The sequence below is a fragment of the Hyla sarda genome, chromosome 11 (assembly GCF_029499605.1).
Source record: "Hyla sarda isolate aHylSar1 chromosome 11, aHylSar1.hap1, whole genome shotgun sequence".
Classification (NCBI taxonomy): Eukaryota; Metazoa; Chordata; class Amphibia; order Anura; family Hylidae; genus Hyla; species Hyla sarda.
This window is the reverse complement of record NC_079199.1, coordinates 75,993,965-76,013,643: the sequence shown is the minus strand read 5'-3', so window position 1 is coordinate 76,013,643 and position 19,679 is coordinate 75,993,965. Positions and strand designations below refer to the sequence as shown.

The 19,679-nt window shown below is 41.3% G+C and overlaps 1 protein-coding gene, 1 long non-coding RNA gene, 1 other non-coding gene and 1 pseudogene across 15 annotated transcripts in view; 1 reads left to right on the top strand and 3 right to left on the bottom strand.

The window, feature by feature from the left end:
* Window positions 1–17,316, top strand: part of LOC130295447 (uncharacterized) — a 181,540-nt gene extending 164,224 nt beyond the window's left edge. For 8 of the 12 annotated variants that reach the window (XM_056546217.1, XM_056546226.1, XM_056546220.1 and 5 more), the window contains 2 exons: window positions 12,952–13,015; window positions 13,816–17,316. In XM_056546217.1, coding sequence (XP_056402192.1) covers window positions 15,059–16,807 — 1,749 coding nt within the window. In that variant the 5' untranslated portion in view covers window positions 12,952–13,015; window positions 13,816–15,058 and the 3' untranslated portion in view covers window positions 16,808–17,316. The remainder of the gene's footprint in view (window positions 1–12,951; window positions 13,016–13,815) is intronic. The other 4 variants (XM_056546218.1, XM_056546228.1, XM_056546225.1 and 1 more) reach the window with 4 other exon arrangements.
* On the bottom strand, window positions 1,087–1,233 carry LOC130296087 (U2 spliceosomal RNA; annotated as a pseudogene).
* Window positions 1,505–19,679, bottom strand: part of LOC130295454 (uncharacterized) — a 61,546-nt gene continuing 43,371 nt past the window's right edge. Inside the window, exon 5 of one of the 2 annotated variants that reach the window (XR_008848833.1) lies at window positions 1,505–3,925. This is a non-coding gene — a long non-coding RNA (uncharacterized LOC130295454). Of the gene's footprint in view, window positions 3,926–15,239; window positions 18,747–19,679 lie in introns of those variants that run through there. The other variant, XR_008848832.1, reaches the window with a different exon arrangement.
* On the bottom strand, window positions 3,111–3,298 carry LOC130296149 (U2 spliceosomal RNA). The gene has a single exon (XR_008849140.1). It is a non-coding gene; the product is annotated as a U2 spliceosomal RNA (small nuclear RNA).

Sequence of the window (19,679 nt, the reverse complement as noted above, 5' to 3'; positions counted from 1 at the left end):
TTGGGGCAGTCCTTGGTCGTGTGACCTGTCACACGGCAATACCTGCAGGCATCCTCCGTACAGTCCTTGCCCTCGTGGCCCATCTTGCCACATCTCCTGCAGGTCTGCGGCATGTCCGGGTAGAAGATAAGTCCTGTGGAGTTGCCCAAGGAAAATGTCGTTGGCAGGTGCTGTAGTCCGTCTGGAGAAGCAGGGTTCTTGTTGAGTCTGACGACCACAGACCACTTGCAGGTCCAGTATCCGAGTGAGTTCAGGATGCGGGTGGGCTCCCTCACCACGGTGCAGAAGCGCTTCAGGAAGGTCGAGATGTCCGTGCCTGGGGTGTGTGGGTTCCGCATTGAGACCGTCACCCGCCTCTCCTCTCTTTGAATAAGGCAGTTGCCCACAAAGCGAGAGAAAGGGGATTCGGGACTCGCCGCTTTCACCACCTCCCAGTATCTTCTACAGGTCCCAATGGTGGCAAAGGTGATGTAGAAGATTCCCGAAAAGAAGGTTGCTATTCCCAGGGTGTCAGCCGTGGGGAAGCCTTGATCCGCCAGCATCTTCTTGCAGAACACGTCGTGGGACATGTCCGGCACCCTTCCGTCCACGGGCTTGAGCTTCAAGGCAACAGTCTGCCTCATCCAGGGCTCCAGGATTGGAGCTTCCAGGTTGGGAATTCTGCCGCCCTTCTGCTTTGCCATGGTGGAGGTTGAAGCTTGCTGTGGTTGGGGCTGGACCTCCAGGCCTTGCCCTGCAGCCTCCTGGGTGGACTTGCTGGTTGAGGCCATGGCTTCTTCCAGCAGGCTCTTTTCCGCTTCCTTGTGGAGAGAGGCTTCGCAAAGTCTTCTTTCCCGGGTGGGAGGAGCTATGCAGATCCGTTCCCGGTGGGAGGAGCTATGCAAATCCTTCTCCAGAGGCAGCGAGTTTCTTCAAAAAGATTCTGCGCCGCCTTCGTCTTCGCCGCTGTTCCGGAATTCACCGCCGATTCCCTTCTTCCAGGTTCTTCGTCGGCTTCTTCCGGAGCTGCAGTCTTCAAGATCTTCTCCTTCTTCAGATGTTCCGAGGCAGGCAGGAGACAATCTTCAGGTGGTATGCTCTAGAGGAATGCGGTTCTAGTAAGAACGAAAAGTACTGCAATCGTACTACGCAAAATCTCTACCACAATGCTTGGAGTTCTTCAGACCGTAGCGATCATGGTATCTCCCCTGCCAGGTACTACACTTGATCTTAGCCAAAAGGCCGAGAAGCGATAACCGTGAAAGGGGCGGGCCCAACAAGGTCCCCTTCATGGGCACTATCACTGCTTGCTGGAAGGGAGGCTGCCAGACAATTTCCCATGCACACTCTGGGCTGGGGGGCAGTCAACCACCAGTACACACAGCAGAACCTAAACCCATACCATTATTGCTAAGCAGCAAGACAGGGGCCCATTGCACTCCCACGGGGCCTTTTTAAATGCAATCCATAACCCGGATTTGCCAGGAACCCTTCTTACTCCTCCTACTTGCATGTGACACTGGGCTTAGGATCTGCATAGGAAACACACACACAAGCACACACCTACCTTTGTTGCCTGCAGATGCCTCCTTGGCTGTCCCCAAACGGTATCAAACCAACACCCATGGGAAGCTGTAAGCATAGAGGACATGCCTGCACCCTATTGGACTTACTTGTGTGGGTTAAATCCGGGTTATTTGACAACCTATGGCGGTGATTGTTCTGCTCAGGCAGAGCAGTGCTGATGTTCCTCATAAAGCTGTCGCTGCTGTGAAGGTTCTAGGCGACATCACAATCCCTATGGTTACATACACAACAAAGCTGGGTTGTTGTTGTTTACACTCTGCAAGGCCTGTGGAAGTGAGTGACATCATAGCACTGTAGTTCTAAGGGTTCTAGATGGATGCAACAATCTCCTGTTGCTTCTATGAAGGCCATAATAGACGACATCACCAACCAGCTCCATAGTCACATACACAGCAAAGGTGAGATGTTGTTTACACCTAGTGATGTCAGTGGTATTGAGTGACATCACAGCACAGTGCTAAGGCTCCTGGGCCTGGACACAGCAGCGGCTGCAATATCTCAACGGAGAATACGTTTATATATATATGTGTGTGTGTGCGTATTATATATTTCTCCGCCGAAATGACTTTTAAACCCAATTCCACCTTTTTTTCCCTTTTCTTACTTTTTTTTCAAGTTTTTTCACGTTTTTCTCCTTTTCGCCTCTTTTCTCAGCGTATTATTCTTCTTTTTCTTCTTTTTTTTCGTCTAATGCATACCCTATCAGTGCAGCAATGCTTATTCAATACCGCCAGCAGATGGAGACACTGGGGGATAATTTTCTAAGGATTTATACTGATTTTTCCTGTCTGAATTTGTCGCACAGAAAGTTGCAGGCCAAATATGTGTGACATTTCTGCGACTTTAGCTTCTAGAGCATTTTTACAACATTATACATAGGTGCTGAATACATAAAAAGCGACTGTTCAGCGACAGACAAGTCGCATCGGCTGAAAGTAGGTCAGAATGTCAGTCCATGTTGGAGCAGGTTTAGATACAGTCTAAAGCATAGATCTCAAAGTCTGTGCACAGAATTTAGCAAGGGCCTCGCACCTTCTGATGCATTAGGTAGGTGCACAATAGCATAGCCTAACCCTCTGTACTTTGGTCTATATTGATGCGGGACATAGACAGCCAGCTGATGACCAATCCATTAGTGCAATGGATGGCTGGAAGCATTTGTCTTTGCCTTTGCAATACCACAGAAGCAATGCATGGTCAATGTACAGCAATGACACACCTGTGTGAACAGCCAGGAGACCCCCCATGTTATGTCAATTAGGAACATTCAGCACCCACCTGCTATAAGGCAGCTACCTATCATGTCATGCCCTACCTGCACAGGTGTGCTGGCTGCTCAGATGATCCAATTAAGGAGGCCATTTAGTCAGCAGCAGCAGAAGTCCTGTGCCTGGACGCTCCAACAGCGGCCAGACACAAGCAGCAGCAGCACCACCTTTTGTTTTTTGGCTGCAGCAGCAGCAAGGCCCACAGGGCTGGCTAGCTGGCTAGCCAGCAAGCAGGTAGCAATGAAAGTAGGAATCTTTCTTTTTAACCCTGTAAGGGGGTGGTGCACTGTACCCGAAGATACTGCCATATTGGGTCAATGCATAGGGCGACGGAAGCAAGCTTCGAAATCGTCCCCCATTCTCAAAAATCCATTTAATATATGGTCCCCAGATAGGGGACGTATCAGATATTAAACTGATAAGAACAGATTTTTTTTTTTAACTTGGCTACCCCTGAGGGGTATCTTTTTATTTAGAATTCATAAAATTTTACAAAGTGCATTACGATTTTTAAATATAATTTTTTCAATAAAAACAAATTTTGATAATAAAATCACATATAACAATAAAAGTTCACATAAATACAATCATAATACACTTAAAATGGGCACTTGGTGGCTTTACAAAAGGGCGTTCCATTCATTAAAATACCATTTTCTAGCTAATAAAGGATAATAATTCTTGTCTAATAAAAAGTACTGGTACATATCACTACTACAAAGAGCTAAAACATCATTCACAGATAAAATCTCATGTTTAAAAAGTAAAATGTTTCTGGCATTCCATAGAGCTGCTTTAACATAGTTTATGATCTTCCATGCCATTATCTCTTGAGTCCGTATTGGGCATTCCAGACATCCATAAAAAACAGCTGCAGAGTTTAAGTCCTTTATTTCTGTTATCTTCTTCACCAGAGGGAGTATTTTAGTCCATATCCTTTTTGCATAAAAACAAGTCCAGAAAAGGTGGTACACGGTCTCGGGTTCCTGGCAGCCCTCCCTCGAGCATACTGCAGTGTTGGCCATCCTTCTTCGGTGCTGGAATGCCCGGCATGGAAGACACTCGTGTATGCAGCTTCAGGCCAGATCTTTCTGTGAATTAAAAAGATAAATCATATTTGCCATCTTCCATATTTTCCTGCATTTCTCTCCATTAAAATTATTCACAGGGGCAATAAAACCACTTTCTTTAATATATTTTGTGATCGGGGCTCCATACGTGTACTAGTGACAGGAAAGATTGCCTACATACCTATACAAGATCTTACCCTAGCATAGCGGTCTGAGTTGTGCCATAACCGCGCAATGAGGGCACGCCTATAGAGGGCATGCACTATAGTGAAGGAATAAGATAAGGGAGGGTTGGGAGGGTTCCACAAACTACACGTGCTCCGCCCCTGTAGGAGAGGGGGAAGTTATATACACACGCCCCCACCTGTTCCCAATGAGCCCCACCTGGAAGTGCAGGGAGCGATAATTACTTCCGCCCCTCGCACAAACACAGCCCATCAGGCTTTATACTTGTGATCGGGGCTCCATACGTGTACTAGTGACAGGAAAGATTGCCTACATACCTATACAAGATCTTACCCTAGCATAGCGGTCTGAGTTGTGCCATAACCGCGCAATGAGGGCACGCCTATAGAGGGAAAAAAGCAACCATGCTAGGATGAATACAATTCCTGAAATAAAACATCCTACATCCAGCATCAATCTTCACATACCCGAAGTAGACTATACCTAATGTGCTGAAAGAGTAGCCCTGACCAACTAGTGACTACTAGAGGTGGTAACCATACCTTTGAAACCGTGGTAGTAACGTCCATCTGTAAAGAATCAACCTGAGAATAACCTTCCCTGCCAAATACTAACTGAACTATACCTATCACCATCCCTACTTGTGACATTACTTCAAATGGACACGGAAAGGCTAACTTCATGGCAGGTCTGACAAGCACCAATCCCCTGCTATTTAAGAGGCAAAAACTAAACTGACAGGTAAATGACAAGAAATACCTATCTACGTGATAGATCTTGTGGGTCATGTCGCATGACAAGGTTCACGAAGGCACCTTACCTGATTGAGACTGTAACAGACATACCTAACTAGCCACTGTACTGACCCAACTGGACTTGGAAGTGATGACCCATTGCAGATGACAGCTCCCTGCGAGAGCAACGTATCTGTAGACGTGACCAGTGTTTAGATGAACCATCATGTCTGTAGACCTGACAGGTCTTTGTGACACCGTCGTGCCTGAACCCGTCACAGGTCCCCGCGGAACCATCGAGCCTGTAAACGTCACAGGTCTTTGTAAACCACTTTTTTTTTCTCAAATACGTAAGTGTGAAATGCCATATTGAAATTGTATACTATCTGAAACGTGTCAGATTACCTACATAACCATGTCAAATCAATTGCTCTGAAATGAGACAGCAGCAACCATGATTCAATCCCCGATCCTAAAGAAATGAGTCATGAAACTGTGTATTAAATGCAGAATATATCTGCAACTAAATGCTGGCCCTCCTTAAAAGAGAACGTGCAATTATGCCAGATAGTTGAATCTGTGTACTATAACGAAATTATAACGTCATCGAGAAATACAACAGACGAGGTTGTATCTGACCTGAAAACGTGTCAGGTCATAACAAATATAACACGACAAAATTGCTCTGAAAACGAGTCAGTAGCAACTGGCATTACCCCTTTTAACCTGAAGAGGAGTCAGGCAACAGGGTAACATCATGAGTATTCATGACAAGATACCTGTATGAAGCTGGCGTGTTGTTCTGAAGGCGTGTCAGTAACAAAAATGACCAATTGTGTCCAATACCCTAAGCAAAGGATCTACCTCCCCTGTGTGCACCACATGAAACATGTTAACCGTATGTGCGGCATAACCTGCTAACAGTATACCCAACTACAAGTCGCTACTTAATATGTTATTGCTCTGAGACATGTCTAACAATAACCTATGTGGTGCATCCCCCCCTGCAGACGTAGGAGGTTTAAGAATATGTGCTCGATATATCTGCAATGAATGTAAGCACCATATGAATACTGTAATCGTGTCTTGTAAATATATGTACAGCCAGAGGTGCAACTGCTATTCAACACTAGGAACGAATGCACATAACCTACCCGCATACAACTATGGTAGTATGCAACAAATGCTGTGTACTGGTGCATGTATCATACACAAGCTGGGAGCGTAAGTACCGTGAAAACGTAAGGAACGTTATGAATTTATGCTCTAACATCATTATGAGTACCTCATACATGCCTAGAAAATAAAGTGTAAACATATATCTAAAAAGATAGACAACGTGCAACTATGCCGGATAGTTGAATATGTCTACTATAAGTAACTGATAACGTGGTCATGAAATACCACGGAGGAGGCTGTATCTGTCCTGAGAACGTCTCAGGTCGTGACAATGAACCACAATGTAATTGCTCTGAAAATTTGTCGGTAGCAACCGACATTAACTCCTTAAGCTGAAGGAGTCAGGCAAATAGGGCAACATCCTAACAAAGCTGTATAACCTTTCCGTATAAACATTATGCACGAATATGCAGTATGAAAGCTATGAGCATGAGTACAGTAAAGCTACGGGAGCATATGTGTAGTGTAGACTCTAAGGATGGAAATGCAGAAAAACTATTACCCATGTGCAGTACAACAAAATAAAGCTATGAACGTAACCAGACTATGAGCGTAACGTGCAACTATGCCAGAGAGTTGAATCTGTGTACTATAACGAAATAACATAATCTAGAAATACAACAGACGAGGTTGTATCTGACCTGAAAACGTGTCAGGTCATAACAAATACACCAACGACAAAATTGCTCTGAATACGAGTCAGTAGCAACCGACATTACCCCTTAACCTGAAGAGGAGTCAGGCAACAGGTTAACATTGTGACTATTCCTGAAATTGGTTGCTCTGAATGTGAGTCAGTAACAACCGCGATTCAACCCCTGAAGGAACGAGTCAGGTGACCGGGTATTGAACAGCCGATTAGTGCCACTAAAATGATGACCACCCTTGAACGAGTACCTGTGCCGGATAGTTGAATATGTGTTCTATAACTGACTGATAACTTAGTCGTGAAATACAACAGAGGAGGTTGTATCTGACCTGAGAACATGACAATAAACAACAATGCGATTGCTCTGAACAAGTCAGTAGCAACCGACATTGACCCCTTAACCTGAAGAGGATTCAGGCAATAGGGCTACATCCTGACAAACCTGAGTGAACTTTCCGTATAAAAGACTATGCACGAATACACAGAATGAATGCTATAAACATACGTACAGTAAAAGCTACAGGAGCATGTGTGTAGTGTAGACGCTATGGATGAACATGCAGAATAAATACCATTACCCATGTACAGTAAACGCTATGGATGTTAGTGCAGATAACATAACAGAATGAATGCTACATGTACGCAGAATAAGTACTACAACGTGTCAGCATAATAATTACTACCATCGTATGTACAGAATGAATGCTACGAATGTCCGTGTAGTGTATTGCTACAATTCTATGTGCAATATACATGACGTGAACATGTCTGTGGTATGAATACAACGAGCGTGTATGTGGTATAAATGCTATGAGCGTATAGTGATATGATACTATGAGCAGTATAATGCTATGAGTATACTTGCGATATCAATGCTAAGAGCATATGTGCCTGATGTAGGCCATGTGTATGTGCAGTATAAACGCTACAAGTACATGTGCAGTATAAGCGTCGAGCATATGTGCTACGAATTAATATGTGGTATGACGCTATGAGGTATGAGTACTATGAGCAGTATAATGCTGTGAACATGCTATGAGCGCGTGGCCACAACTGCACGAAACAGCATGTCACTATGTGTGAGAACCATAGGAAACCTGCGTGTATGAATGCGGTGAACATGTGAACAACAAAACCATGACCGTGTAACCAATATAACTGCCATGAGTGTATGAACCCTGCATGTATGAATGCGGTGAACGTGTGAACAACAAAACAATGACCGTGTAACCAATATAACTGCCATGAGCGTATGAACTAGGCATGTATGAATGCGATGAACGTGTGAACAACAAAACAATGACCGTGTAACCAATATAACTGCCATGAGCGTATGAACCCTGCGTGTATGAATGCGATGAACGTGTGAACAACTAAACCATAACCGTGTGACCGATGTAACTGCCATGAGCGTATGAAACCTGCGTGTATGAATGCGGTGAACGCGTGAACAACAAAACCATGACCGTGTAACCCATATAACTGCCATGAGCGTATGAACTAGGCATGTATGAATGCGATGAACGTGTGAACAACAAAACAATGACCGTGTAACCAATATAACTGCCATGAGCGTATGAACCCTGCGTGTATGAATGCGATGAACGTGTGAACAACAAAACCATAACCGTGTGACCAATGTAACTGCCATGAGCGTATAAAACCTGCGTGTATGAATGCGGTGAACGCGTGAACAACAAAACCATGACCGTGCAACCAATACAACCGCCATGAGCGTATGAACTGTATGAACCCTGCGGTGAACATGTGAACAACTTAAGAACCGTGAGAGTGTGACCACTATAACTGCCATGAGTGTATGAACCGTATAATTGCTATAGGCAGTATACTGCCGTAACCAGTATGAAATACCATTAACATATGAACCGAATGATACTTTGAGCGTATGAACCAGTGATAATTACGAGGTGTTTGATTGCCATGAACGTAACATGGTAGAAAGAACGTAAGACCGTGAACATGCCAAGAATATGTGAACAGCATTAATGCCAAGTTTGTGGAGCGTGTAAAACACCAGTGAGTGAGAGAATAACCATGAGGTGAACAGCATAAACGAGTTTGCCCAGTATAAATGCTGTGAATGTATCGTCAGTGAGTATATGTACCGTATATAATGATATTAGCACATGAAACTGTATACATACTAAGCGCGTACGAGCAGTGTGCCATAAGCGTATGAATTAACCATGAGAGTACGGACAATAAGAAACTCATGGAGTTATCAAACCGTGAAGATGCTCTACTCGTGTGCACCTTGTACCAGTAATGCGTGTATGCCCATAATAAACCAAGCGTATGAATCGTATGGATACCATGATCGTGCAAATAACACTGTGTATACTATGATTTATTTGGATGTAGCCTATGTTATATCTCTACAGAGCATTGCACCCTACTATATACTATATTGAAACAAGACAGTCTACAGAGCACTTTATCACCACACACAGCATATGCTACTCTGCAACGTGATCCTCTGCAGAGTATTGCACCACACCAAACAGTAAATGCCACCCTGTGTTGCAACGAGACCCTTCGCAGAGCACTGCACCACACTGGACATGCTAACTGTAACGACCCTCTGCAGAGCATTGCACTATGCCCTATATAATATGTGGTATTGAAACCATCCCATCTGCAGAGCATTGCACTAACTGTATAAAGTTTGTTTATAATGAGACCATCTGCAGAGTATAGCACTATACTGTATATAGTATATATTATATTGTAACAAGGCCATCTGCAGAGCATAGCACCATAGCTGTATATCATGAATACTATATTGTAATGAGACCATCTGCAGAGCATTGCACCTTAACTATATATCATGTATACTATATTGTAACGAGACCATCTGCAGATTATTGCACCATAACTGTATATCATGTATACTATATTGTAACGAGACCATCTGCAGAGCACTGCACTATACCGTTATACAGTACATGTTATATTGTAACGAGACCCTTTGCAGAGGATTACACTGTACCGTATACTGCAAGGGCACCGTATACCCCGCAGAGCACCGCACCACACAGCAAAAGTTATATTGAAACGACTCTTTGCAGAGCATTGCACCACACTGTATACAGCAAACTTTATATTGAAACAACCCTCCGCAGAGCATTACACTATACTTTAGATTAACGATAGCAGACAAGCTGACAGGACCGCCTAACGAGGACTGGGCAGCTGCCGCAACCTGTCCCAAGGGCATAGACAATTGTAGTTGTGTGGGTGGCGGGCGGTCCACATGTCGCCATGAGGCAGCTAGCGGGCTGCGCGAAATGCTGAGGCCGCACCACCCCCAGCACCGATTTAACTCACCTGCTTGCCGCTCCTGGCCCCCACTACCGCTGCGGGCAGAGCCAGCCAGAACCATACCTGCCCAATATTACCTTATAATCAGAGTGAGACAGCATCCCCAGATAAGACAGCCAGCGGAGCTGCCAGGATGCCGCACCTGCACCACCCCAGACCCATGATCAGCGAGGCCTCCGCACCGTGAGCAGCAGCTCTGAAGATTTTTGTGGGAGATTCAAACACCAGCCTGCCACAGGAAGCAGAGATTCCACAAACGACACGTGCTCTGCCCCTGTAGGCGAGGGGGAAGTTATATACACACACCCCCACCTGTTCCCAATGAGCCCCACCTGGAAGTGCAGGGAGAGATAATTACTTCCGCCCCTCGCACAAACACAGCCCATCAGGCTTTATACTTAACAGTTTTTTGCTATTAGTTATTTCATTCATACTTTTTCCGTTAAAGTTGTACAGGTTGAAAATTTTCTCTAAAATCTTGTATTGTTGGGGAAGATTAAAAGCATAAGGGCAGCTTAAAACAGTTTTAAACCACCCATTCCTCCTCATAAAAAAAACCTGTATTAAAACGGATAAAATATGACCAGTAACTATCCTTAAAAAGTGTGCTAACACATACACACCCATATATATATACCCATATATATATATATATATATATATATATATATCCATAGAGATATATATATGTGTGTGTGTATGTATTGCTTACTGACATGATAAAAACATTCTTGAGACCAATAAACATATACTTCATTATATTCATCATCAGTAATTTTAGTAGACACATGAATAACTGTTTCTAAACAACAACTCCCATGATAAGGGTTGCCTTCTGCTGTTGCAAATCTTTAGGCTCAACATGTTTTTTAATTTACAACTCCCATCATTCCCACACAGGAAATGGGGGTTGTTTTTTTATCAAAAGTTGGAGCATCCACATTAAAAAAACGTTCTCCACAGGGGTGAGTGCCATGCATGTAGTAACTTTTTTTTAAGTTTTTATTTCAGATACGTGTGAAGGGCTACAACTCTGTCTGATGGACTACGTTTATTTTGTTGTAAATTCAAAAAAATATTTTGACAGCTTGTGTGGTAGTGCTTCTTTCAATAAAATTTTTATAAAACGTGTTGTAATTTTTTATTTTTGTGTAATAAATTTACATTATAAGGCTTAGTAGTGGAAACTGTCTTGTAAACAGAATCCATTACTAAGTCAGGGCTTAGCTTTAGCGCCAAAACCAGCTAGCGCTATCCCCCCCATTATTACCCTGGTACCCACCGCCACAGGGGTGCTAGGAAGAGCCGGTACCAACAGGGTTGGAGATTCAAAAATGGCGCTACTGGGCCTAGGTGGTAACAGGCTGGCATTATTTAGGCTGGGGAGGGCCAGTAACAATGGTCCTCACCCACCCTGGTAACGTCAGGCTGTTGCTGTTTGGTTGGTATCTGGCTGAGAATGAAAATATGGTGAACTGCACACGTTTTTTTTTTTCCCCATCTTGGTAATTATTTTTGACAAACAACGTGTGTGTCACCATTTTTTCAGTCTCTGCCAGATAGCAAACAAACAGCAAGAGCCTGACATTACCAGAGTGGACGAGGACCATTGTTACTGGCCCTCCCCAGACTAAAAAACACCAGCCTGTTAACAACTAGGCCCAGGATCACCATTTTGGACGCTCTGGGCCTGTTGGTACCGGCTCTTCCCGGTACCTCGTTTTAGGTTGTGAACTTGGTAATAATTGGAGGTTACCGCTTCCTGGTTATTTATTTTTTGGCACAAACGCTAATCCCTGCGTTTGTAATGGACTACATCTATACGATTGGTTCCACTACTAAACCGTATAATATAAATTAATAAAAAAAAAATTATAAAATTTTAGAGAAATAAGCACTCCCCTCCATTTTATTGTTTTTATACCAAAATAAAGGAGAGCCAGCTACATAGGCAACAGAATGCAAAATTGTATTCCTCACAATTAATGAACTTGAAAATAAAACATAATAATTTAATTGTGTAACATGGTATTCAAAATACATATTAACAGGGTAGAGGTGGCGCTATATGGTGTGGTTCACATATATCAGGTATCCTGCATAGCTGGTCTCACCCTAAATATTGACACAACTGATTGAATAACTTATGAAAACTTGGCATAAATTGTATTGACTCATACGTCCATTGTTTCTTGCCAACGGACAGGTGAAAGCAGAAAGTTGTGTTACCCTGTCATAAGCCCTCCATCATGTCCACCCATCTGGCATTAAATTTAGATTCTTGATGAATGTGAACTGTCAAAAAGAAAAGATTGGTATCAGTTCTTGCATGATTTTACCCGCAAATCACGCCAGAGGGAAACTTTGCAGGACATCAATTTTGAGGCAGGATGGTTGGACATCTGAGAGGGCACCTGACAGGGTAACACATCTTTATGCGTTGCCCTGTCCACTGTCTTGAAAAAATGGACACCAGATGCTATACTACTTATGATGAGTGGTCATCTGTTGTGGCGTCAATTGTGTCAATATTTATGCTTTAACCTATGTTCACTAGAGATGAGCGAACTTACAGTAAATTCGATTCGTCACGAACTTCTCGGCTCGGCAGTTGATGACTTTTCCTCAATAAATTAGTTCAGCTTTCAGGTGCTCCAGTGGGCTGGAAAAGGTGGATACAGTCCTAGAAGACTCTTTCCTAGGACTGTATCCACCTTTTCCAGCCCACCGGAGCACCTGAAGGCTGAACTAATTTACGCAGGAAAAGTCATCAACTGCCGAGCCGAGAAGTTTGTGACGAATCGAATTTACTGTAAGTTTGCTCATCTCTAATGTTCACCATAAGGTGTCTATGCATTCAATTTGGAACAAGTTCTGATACATAGATCAAAACCATAATTAGGAAAATGATGTATTGGTCTGTATGTCAATGTGACATTTTCCTTTTCATTTTTCAGAAGACTTATCTACAGCTATCTTATTTGTGTTTATTGTTGACTACTCTACAGAACAGCTATACAGGTTGGCATTTAATAATACATACATAATTGTATTATGTAATATAAACTAAATGTACATAAAAAATTTTTTTTGTTATAATCAATGTCTTAGCATTACATGTAGCTGGCACGGACATCACTGTGCCAATGTAGTCGAAATAAAACGTAAAAATGACTTTAGTAGCTGTGCTGGAGTCCCTCTATTTTCTGCCCAATATACCCTGTCGTCACAGCCCTGCTGTATGAGTGATATTTAGTAGGGTGGGGGTGAGTACTGAGTTATTCAGGGGCGCACTGCTTTACTTGAGTCCTCCGCTGTGGAACTCTTTTACCCTTGCAGTGCTGTTACAATATTAACCAAGTTTCAAGCGGAATGAAGGTTTGCCAGTATGTGCCTCTTGCTGGAAAATGCAGATGGTGGTGTTATTGGACTAGGTTCAGGGACCAATGCCACGATTTGGCTGGACAGCGGTGATGTTGTGATCAGTGGAGCGTGCTCTCAGTTCTCAAGTGAGACGGTAATGGCTTCGTAATTGCGTGTACTACTATGTGTATAATATTTTGGTATTGGTGTGTGCAGTCCTAGGCTACACACATTTATGGAAGCCACATCCCCATTTTCAAAAGCGATTAGTAGGGTTAACTTGTGATAAGTTGTCATTTGTTGTGTTATAAATTTTGTCTATTTAGGCTTAGTTCACCTATGGTGTCTATGTGTTAAATTTTTTAAAAGCTGGGCAACATAGATCAAAAATCTAAGTAATAAAATGATGTTTAGTTCTGTGTGTCAATGTGACATTATCCTTTTTTGATTTTTTTCAGAAGACTCATCAACAGCTCTTTTCTTTTGCTTTATTGTCTACTACTTATCAGAGCCGCTTTTCAGGTTTGCATAAAAATTTTACATAAAGTTATGTAATACATAAATATAGTGTGGGTGATTTTAGAACAACTTGTCCTGATGTGAAGCTGAAGAGTGTCCCATGGCAACCGTTCAGATCGCTTCTTTCATCAAAAAAGCTATATGATTGTTTGCTTTGGGCAACCCAACAACCTTTAGATACATAAATGTATTTCCTCTTCATGCCACACAGAGGTAATAAAGGGGCAATGAAATAGTAGGGTGAAAATTAGTAGTAGACATAGTGGCGGATCAAGGTGAAATAATATGGCACAGTGGTTAAAATCATATGGGGGGTGGTTTTAGTAGATTACTAAAAGGCTCTCAGATATTCTACTGTATTTAAGGGTTTTATAGTTAATTACAATCTTCATTTAGTACATGACACTACTCTATAATTTATAAAGATTTTTTTAGCCTCTATTCACAATAGGGAACATCTTCCACTAATGGACACTATTTTATTCCACGTGATTCTGCACCATTCTTAGATTATAGTGGATACTATCTTATGCCTCAGCTCAATAATGTAATGCTCCCGCACTAAAATTATTTAGAAAGCTTTGTAAAATTTTGGAAGGAGTTACATTACTGTACTAGTGAACTAACATATTAATCTTGTATTTATTATTTGAATGGTGCTTTTTCAATAAATATTATTTTTCAAATGTTCTCCTAGAAAATAGAAACATAATGTAATTTTAATATTTTTATATAGACATATTTAGTATTTATTTTAAAATCCATTATTCCATTTTCTTCTTTAGAAAATGCCGGGCTGCATTGTCAACGGTTGCAAGTCAAGGAGCGTAAAAGGCGACCATAATATCATCATGCATTCCTTCCCAAGAGAGAGGGATCGTATCATGGCATGGCTATTGGCTACAGATCAAGAGTTTCCCAAAATTGATGAACTGGTTGACCACATTCATCTCTCTAAAACGAACAATTATCGGCTCTGCTCAGCCCATTTTAAAACTACTGACTATACCTTTAATCCAAATACAGGAAAACAGAGGCTCACCCCCTTTGCCGTTCCTAGTATTTTCCCTACACGGGATATACAAGTTCAAGCTGCCGAGGCAGTTGAGGCTGAAATCCTGAATCCTCAAAAGAGGAAAAGATTGGATGAAGACGTAGCTTAATGGTTTAAAGCCAGGGGAAATGTGCCCAACCTGCCGAAATATTGTACCTCATGTTAACCCAACTGAAACGGAGCCACAAGCCTCAGAGATAACGAAAAAGGAAGCAGCAACTATATTTGACAGGAATTGGGGAACCGGAAATCAGTGTATACAAGTAAAACCTACAACTTTCTCTATAAAAATACAATGCAGAAGACTGGTTAAAAAAAAAATCTTGAGAAAAAAAAAATCAAGACAAAGCTTGGTATTTGGAAACCTGCCTTCGGAGCCATTGCAAGGTGCCAGTGTAATATTTTCGACTCCGAAAAAAAATATAGGACCAACTGGATCAGCAACTCTTAACAGTGTACCTGAGTTTCAAGAAAGTTGTAGAGCTAGACACGAACTACTATCTGCCACGCTTTTATCCGAATTGACAATTTCACCTATACAACCTATTGAAGACCCTGAAGTCACTGTTATTGTGGAGGAATCTACTCTGCATGCCCCTATATCTGTTTTAGAAGTAGATAAAAGTTTATCAACAATCACAACTCCAGTCTCAACAAATGAAAGTAGTTCAAGTGATGATGAGGGAGACTCAGTTCATTCAGATGATGAAGACTACGAAGAAGAGGACAGTCAGCATGTGCTGAGTGAAAAATTTGTAAATGTAAATGTACCACATCATGAAGAAAGAAAATTCATAGTTTATGAAAGCTGTTTGGACACATTACTATACAAGATGCCTTGTACCTCTAATCCACCCTGCAACAAAAAAATACTAAGAGTGTATAAAAAAACAAAGGGATCATATATTTCAGTCTTTGCTGAATGCGAGGCCAAACATTTAAAACGCATATGGCAGAGCCAGCCCCGATTGGGAAAGAAACCATTTGGAAATTTACAGTTAGCTACTGCTATCATTACTAGTGGAAACACTTACATCAAAATCCAACAGTTCCTAAAAATATTTAATATTTTGGAAATTAGCCAGGCTACTTACTACCGTATCCAAAAAATATATATATTTCCTGCAATTGAAAATTCTTGGACAATTAATCAAAAATTAGAAATGGAAAAAATATCACAACATGCAGTATGTGTTGCTGGAGATGGACAATGTGATTCACCCGGGCACAGTGCAAAATATTGCATATACACATTGATGGATGTAGAAACTAACAAAATATTGAATTTCAACATTCAACAAATCGGTATTGGTTTATCCTCTGTTGCCCTTGAAAAAATAGCGTGCAAGAATGCCTTGGAATTTCTACTGCAAAATAAAGTGGACATAGACATCATTTGCACTGACCGGCACGTATCCATCAGAAAAATGCTGTGTGAGGAATATAAAACAATTGGTCACCAGTTTGATGTCTGGCACTTAGCTAAATCTATTGGAAAAAAGCTACTTGCCGTCAGCAAAAAAAAAACTAAAAACTGCCAAGATTTAGCAGAATGGATAGGACCAATTAAAAATCATTTATGGTGGAGTTCTAATACTTGTGAATGCAATCCAGATGAACTTGTAAACAGATGGAACTCTGTCTTGTACCATGTCACCAACGTTCATTTTTGGAAGGATCATAATGGTCAGGAATCATCTTGTCATCATGACCAACTCCCTGAGGACATTCAGTCCACCCGAAAATGGTTAAAAAACAAAGTGCCTGTTATGTTGAACTTGGAAAAATTGTCATGGATACAAGACTACAAAAAGACCTTAGACATCTTAGCAACTTTTGTCACACTGGAGATCTGGAAGTGTTTCATAGTTCACTAACAAAATACAGGCCTAAAAGACTTCATTTTAGTACAGATGGGGTGTATGCTCGAACACAGCTTGCTGCTCTTGACCATAATTATAATGTGAATAGAGTGCAAGCAGTTGTTACAAGAGAGACTGAAACTAGCGGACCTTTAGGCACACCGAGGTACAATCTTGCCTATTCAAAAGCCCGGAAAGAGTGGTTTGTACGATCAGTGTATGAGCCAACCACTCAGGAATTCGTCTCGAAAATCATGCAGGATGTAATGGGACTTGCCGATGGAAACATTTCCATAGACTGGACCTCTCGCCGGTCAACAATGCCTTCTAATATAGCACCAATTGAAAAACCAGACAAACAATCAATGGTTGAAAAACACCACTCAAGATTTTAATTTTTTACTTGTTTGTTATGTGCTATATACTTGTTTATGTGCTATATTGTTTAACATGCATATTCATGTATATTTTCATGAGTAAAAAATACTTTTTTTTATTAATGGTTTATTATTATAGTGTTGTTTATTTAAAAATATTATTACTACTTGTTTTTGTGAAATGTTTTCATTACAGAAAATAAATTTTAATCATCAATTGTTAAAAAAAAAACGTAAATCAAAAATATTCAGTTTCTAAGGAATTAATATTTTTTTTATATGCCATATAAGACTACCTTTAAACAAGGTAAAATTTTATAGAAAACCGGGGGTTATCTCATACACCAGGTGCTGCAGCTGGCCGAGATACAAGGAGTATGGATTATCTATTTTTCAGTTGGTATGTATTTAAAATTTCTGCTTTATATAGCAACTGACAAATAATATCTTCTCTACTTTGAATTGTTGCCATCTTGACTATTTATTCCACACACAATTCTTCACTGTTAAACATGCAAAACAAACACATTAGGATCCGCAATTATTTTACGTGGGCAACAGAGGGGTGTAGATGAGTGTACATGGGTAACAGAGGGGTGTACATGGGGGACAGAGGGGTGTAGAGGAGTGTATATGGTTTATAGAGGGGTGTAGAGGAGTGTACATGGTTTATAGAGGGGTGTAGAGGAGTGTACATGGTTTATAGAGGGGTGTAGAGGAGTGTACATGGTTTATAGAGGGGTGTAGAGGAGTGTACATGGGTAACAGAGGGGTGTAATTGGGTAACAGGGGTGTAGAGGAGTGTACATGGGTGACAGATGTGAATAGGGGGTAGACATGATTGACGGGGAGGGGGAACATGTGTGACAGTGAGGACAGGAGGATGAACATGGTGACACGGGTGTGGACGGGGGGGGGGAGGGTTGACAGTTGGGGTGGGTAGAGGGTGACCTGGGTGACACCGCAGTGACGGTGGCACCGTAGGTATTACAGCTTCTTCACCATGGCTCCATTTTTGCCTCACTGGGCCGCAAGGGGGAGTGGGACACTGTGCGCAGTTCGCACGCAGGCTTCCCTTCCACCCTGCGCCGTCAGTCATCAGCGAGCATGCCAGGGCTGGAAATAAAAAAATCAACGGAAAAATAAACTCCAACAATGGGAAGTGTCAAATGGAATAGCAGTGTGCCGAGGGACCACGTTTAGGAAATGACTGGTGTAGACAGATTAAAATAGACAAAATAAAATAACCACCATAAAAATGTAAATAACTAATTAATATAATATAAATAACAAGATAAATAAACATAAAAAAATTGTAAACAATAAAAGTGCAATGTAAAACTGTAGTAACATGAAAAGTGCAGAAAGTAAGTGTCATAGTGAATCAAACATCAGCAGCCATGTCACTTGCTGGGTATTCATCAGGCCAGTGGAATCCAATATATTGCCCATCAGGATCTGGAAATTCAGACCTAATAAAATTGACAACACATGATGGTATTGGCTTTCGTCGTTTAGGCCCAAGGATTCCATGCGCAAAACAAGAGTAGGATCTATAGGCGGACTTGCGAATAACCCTACAAATAAAATAAGATTAAAATAGTGTAAAAATTATGAATAATTTACAGATATGTGGATTTAGATTCAAATTTCACAATCGTGGGGGAAGACTTATAAAGACCTACATCATGTTGTTACACTTACATGAGTTCATAAGGCTGTGGTGGAGCTAAAACCATGTGCTACCGTATCCCTGCCGTATGGTAAATCATTTCAATGAGCCGACCGGAGTGATCCTCAATGAGGTTGGCTCATTTTTGTCCCGTATGCACTTTCAACCGTACCTAAAAAGGTGAAGTAAAACCATGGTCGACTATGGCTTTAGGTCTGTGGAAAAAGCGCATACAGGGCAAAAATGAGCCAACCAGAATCGGCATTTCACTCCGGTCGGCTCATAGAAAGGAATTAACATATGGTAGCATATGGCAGGGATACGTGATCCCCCGGTTTTATCTCCCCCAGCCGTATACGCTAAAGTTTGTGTAAATGTACTTTGAGATTGGTAAATTATTTGCACACAAAAAATCTCCCCCAGCCGTATACGCTAAAGTTTGTGTAAATGTACTTTGAGATTGGTAAATTATTTGCACACAAAAAAATAAAAAAAAAATAAAATGAATTGTAATAGCAACTGCAATTATGTTCATGTAAACACAGAGAAATGCTGATATGCACATTTTTAATTTTTCAAGTTTTATGAAAAGGTCAAAAAAAGAGAGTAATATTTAAAAACATAAAAAAAATGTTTCTAAAAAAGATATAAAAATTAATATACAATACAATATTATTACCTATTGCGATTTTTTAACAATTCTTTGGCACTTAGTCAACTTGAGATTTAAAGAAAAAAGTTCAGTGGATGGATAACTCCTCGTGTTGTAGAATACAAGTTAGTCCTTTATCAAAGTGGGGATTAAGAATATCCTCCTCCTGGCAGCAGATGCTCTCAT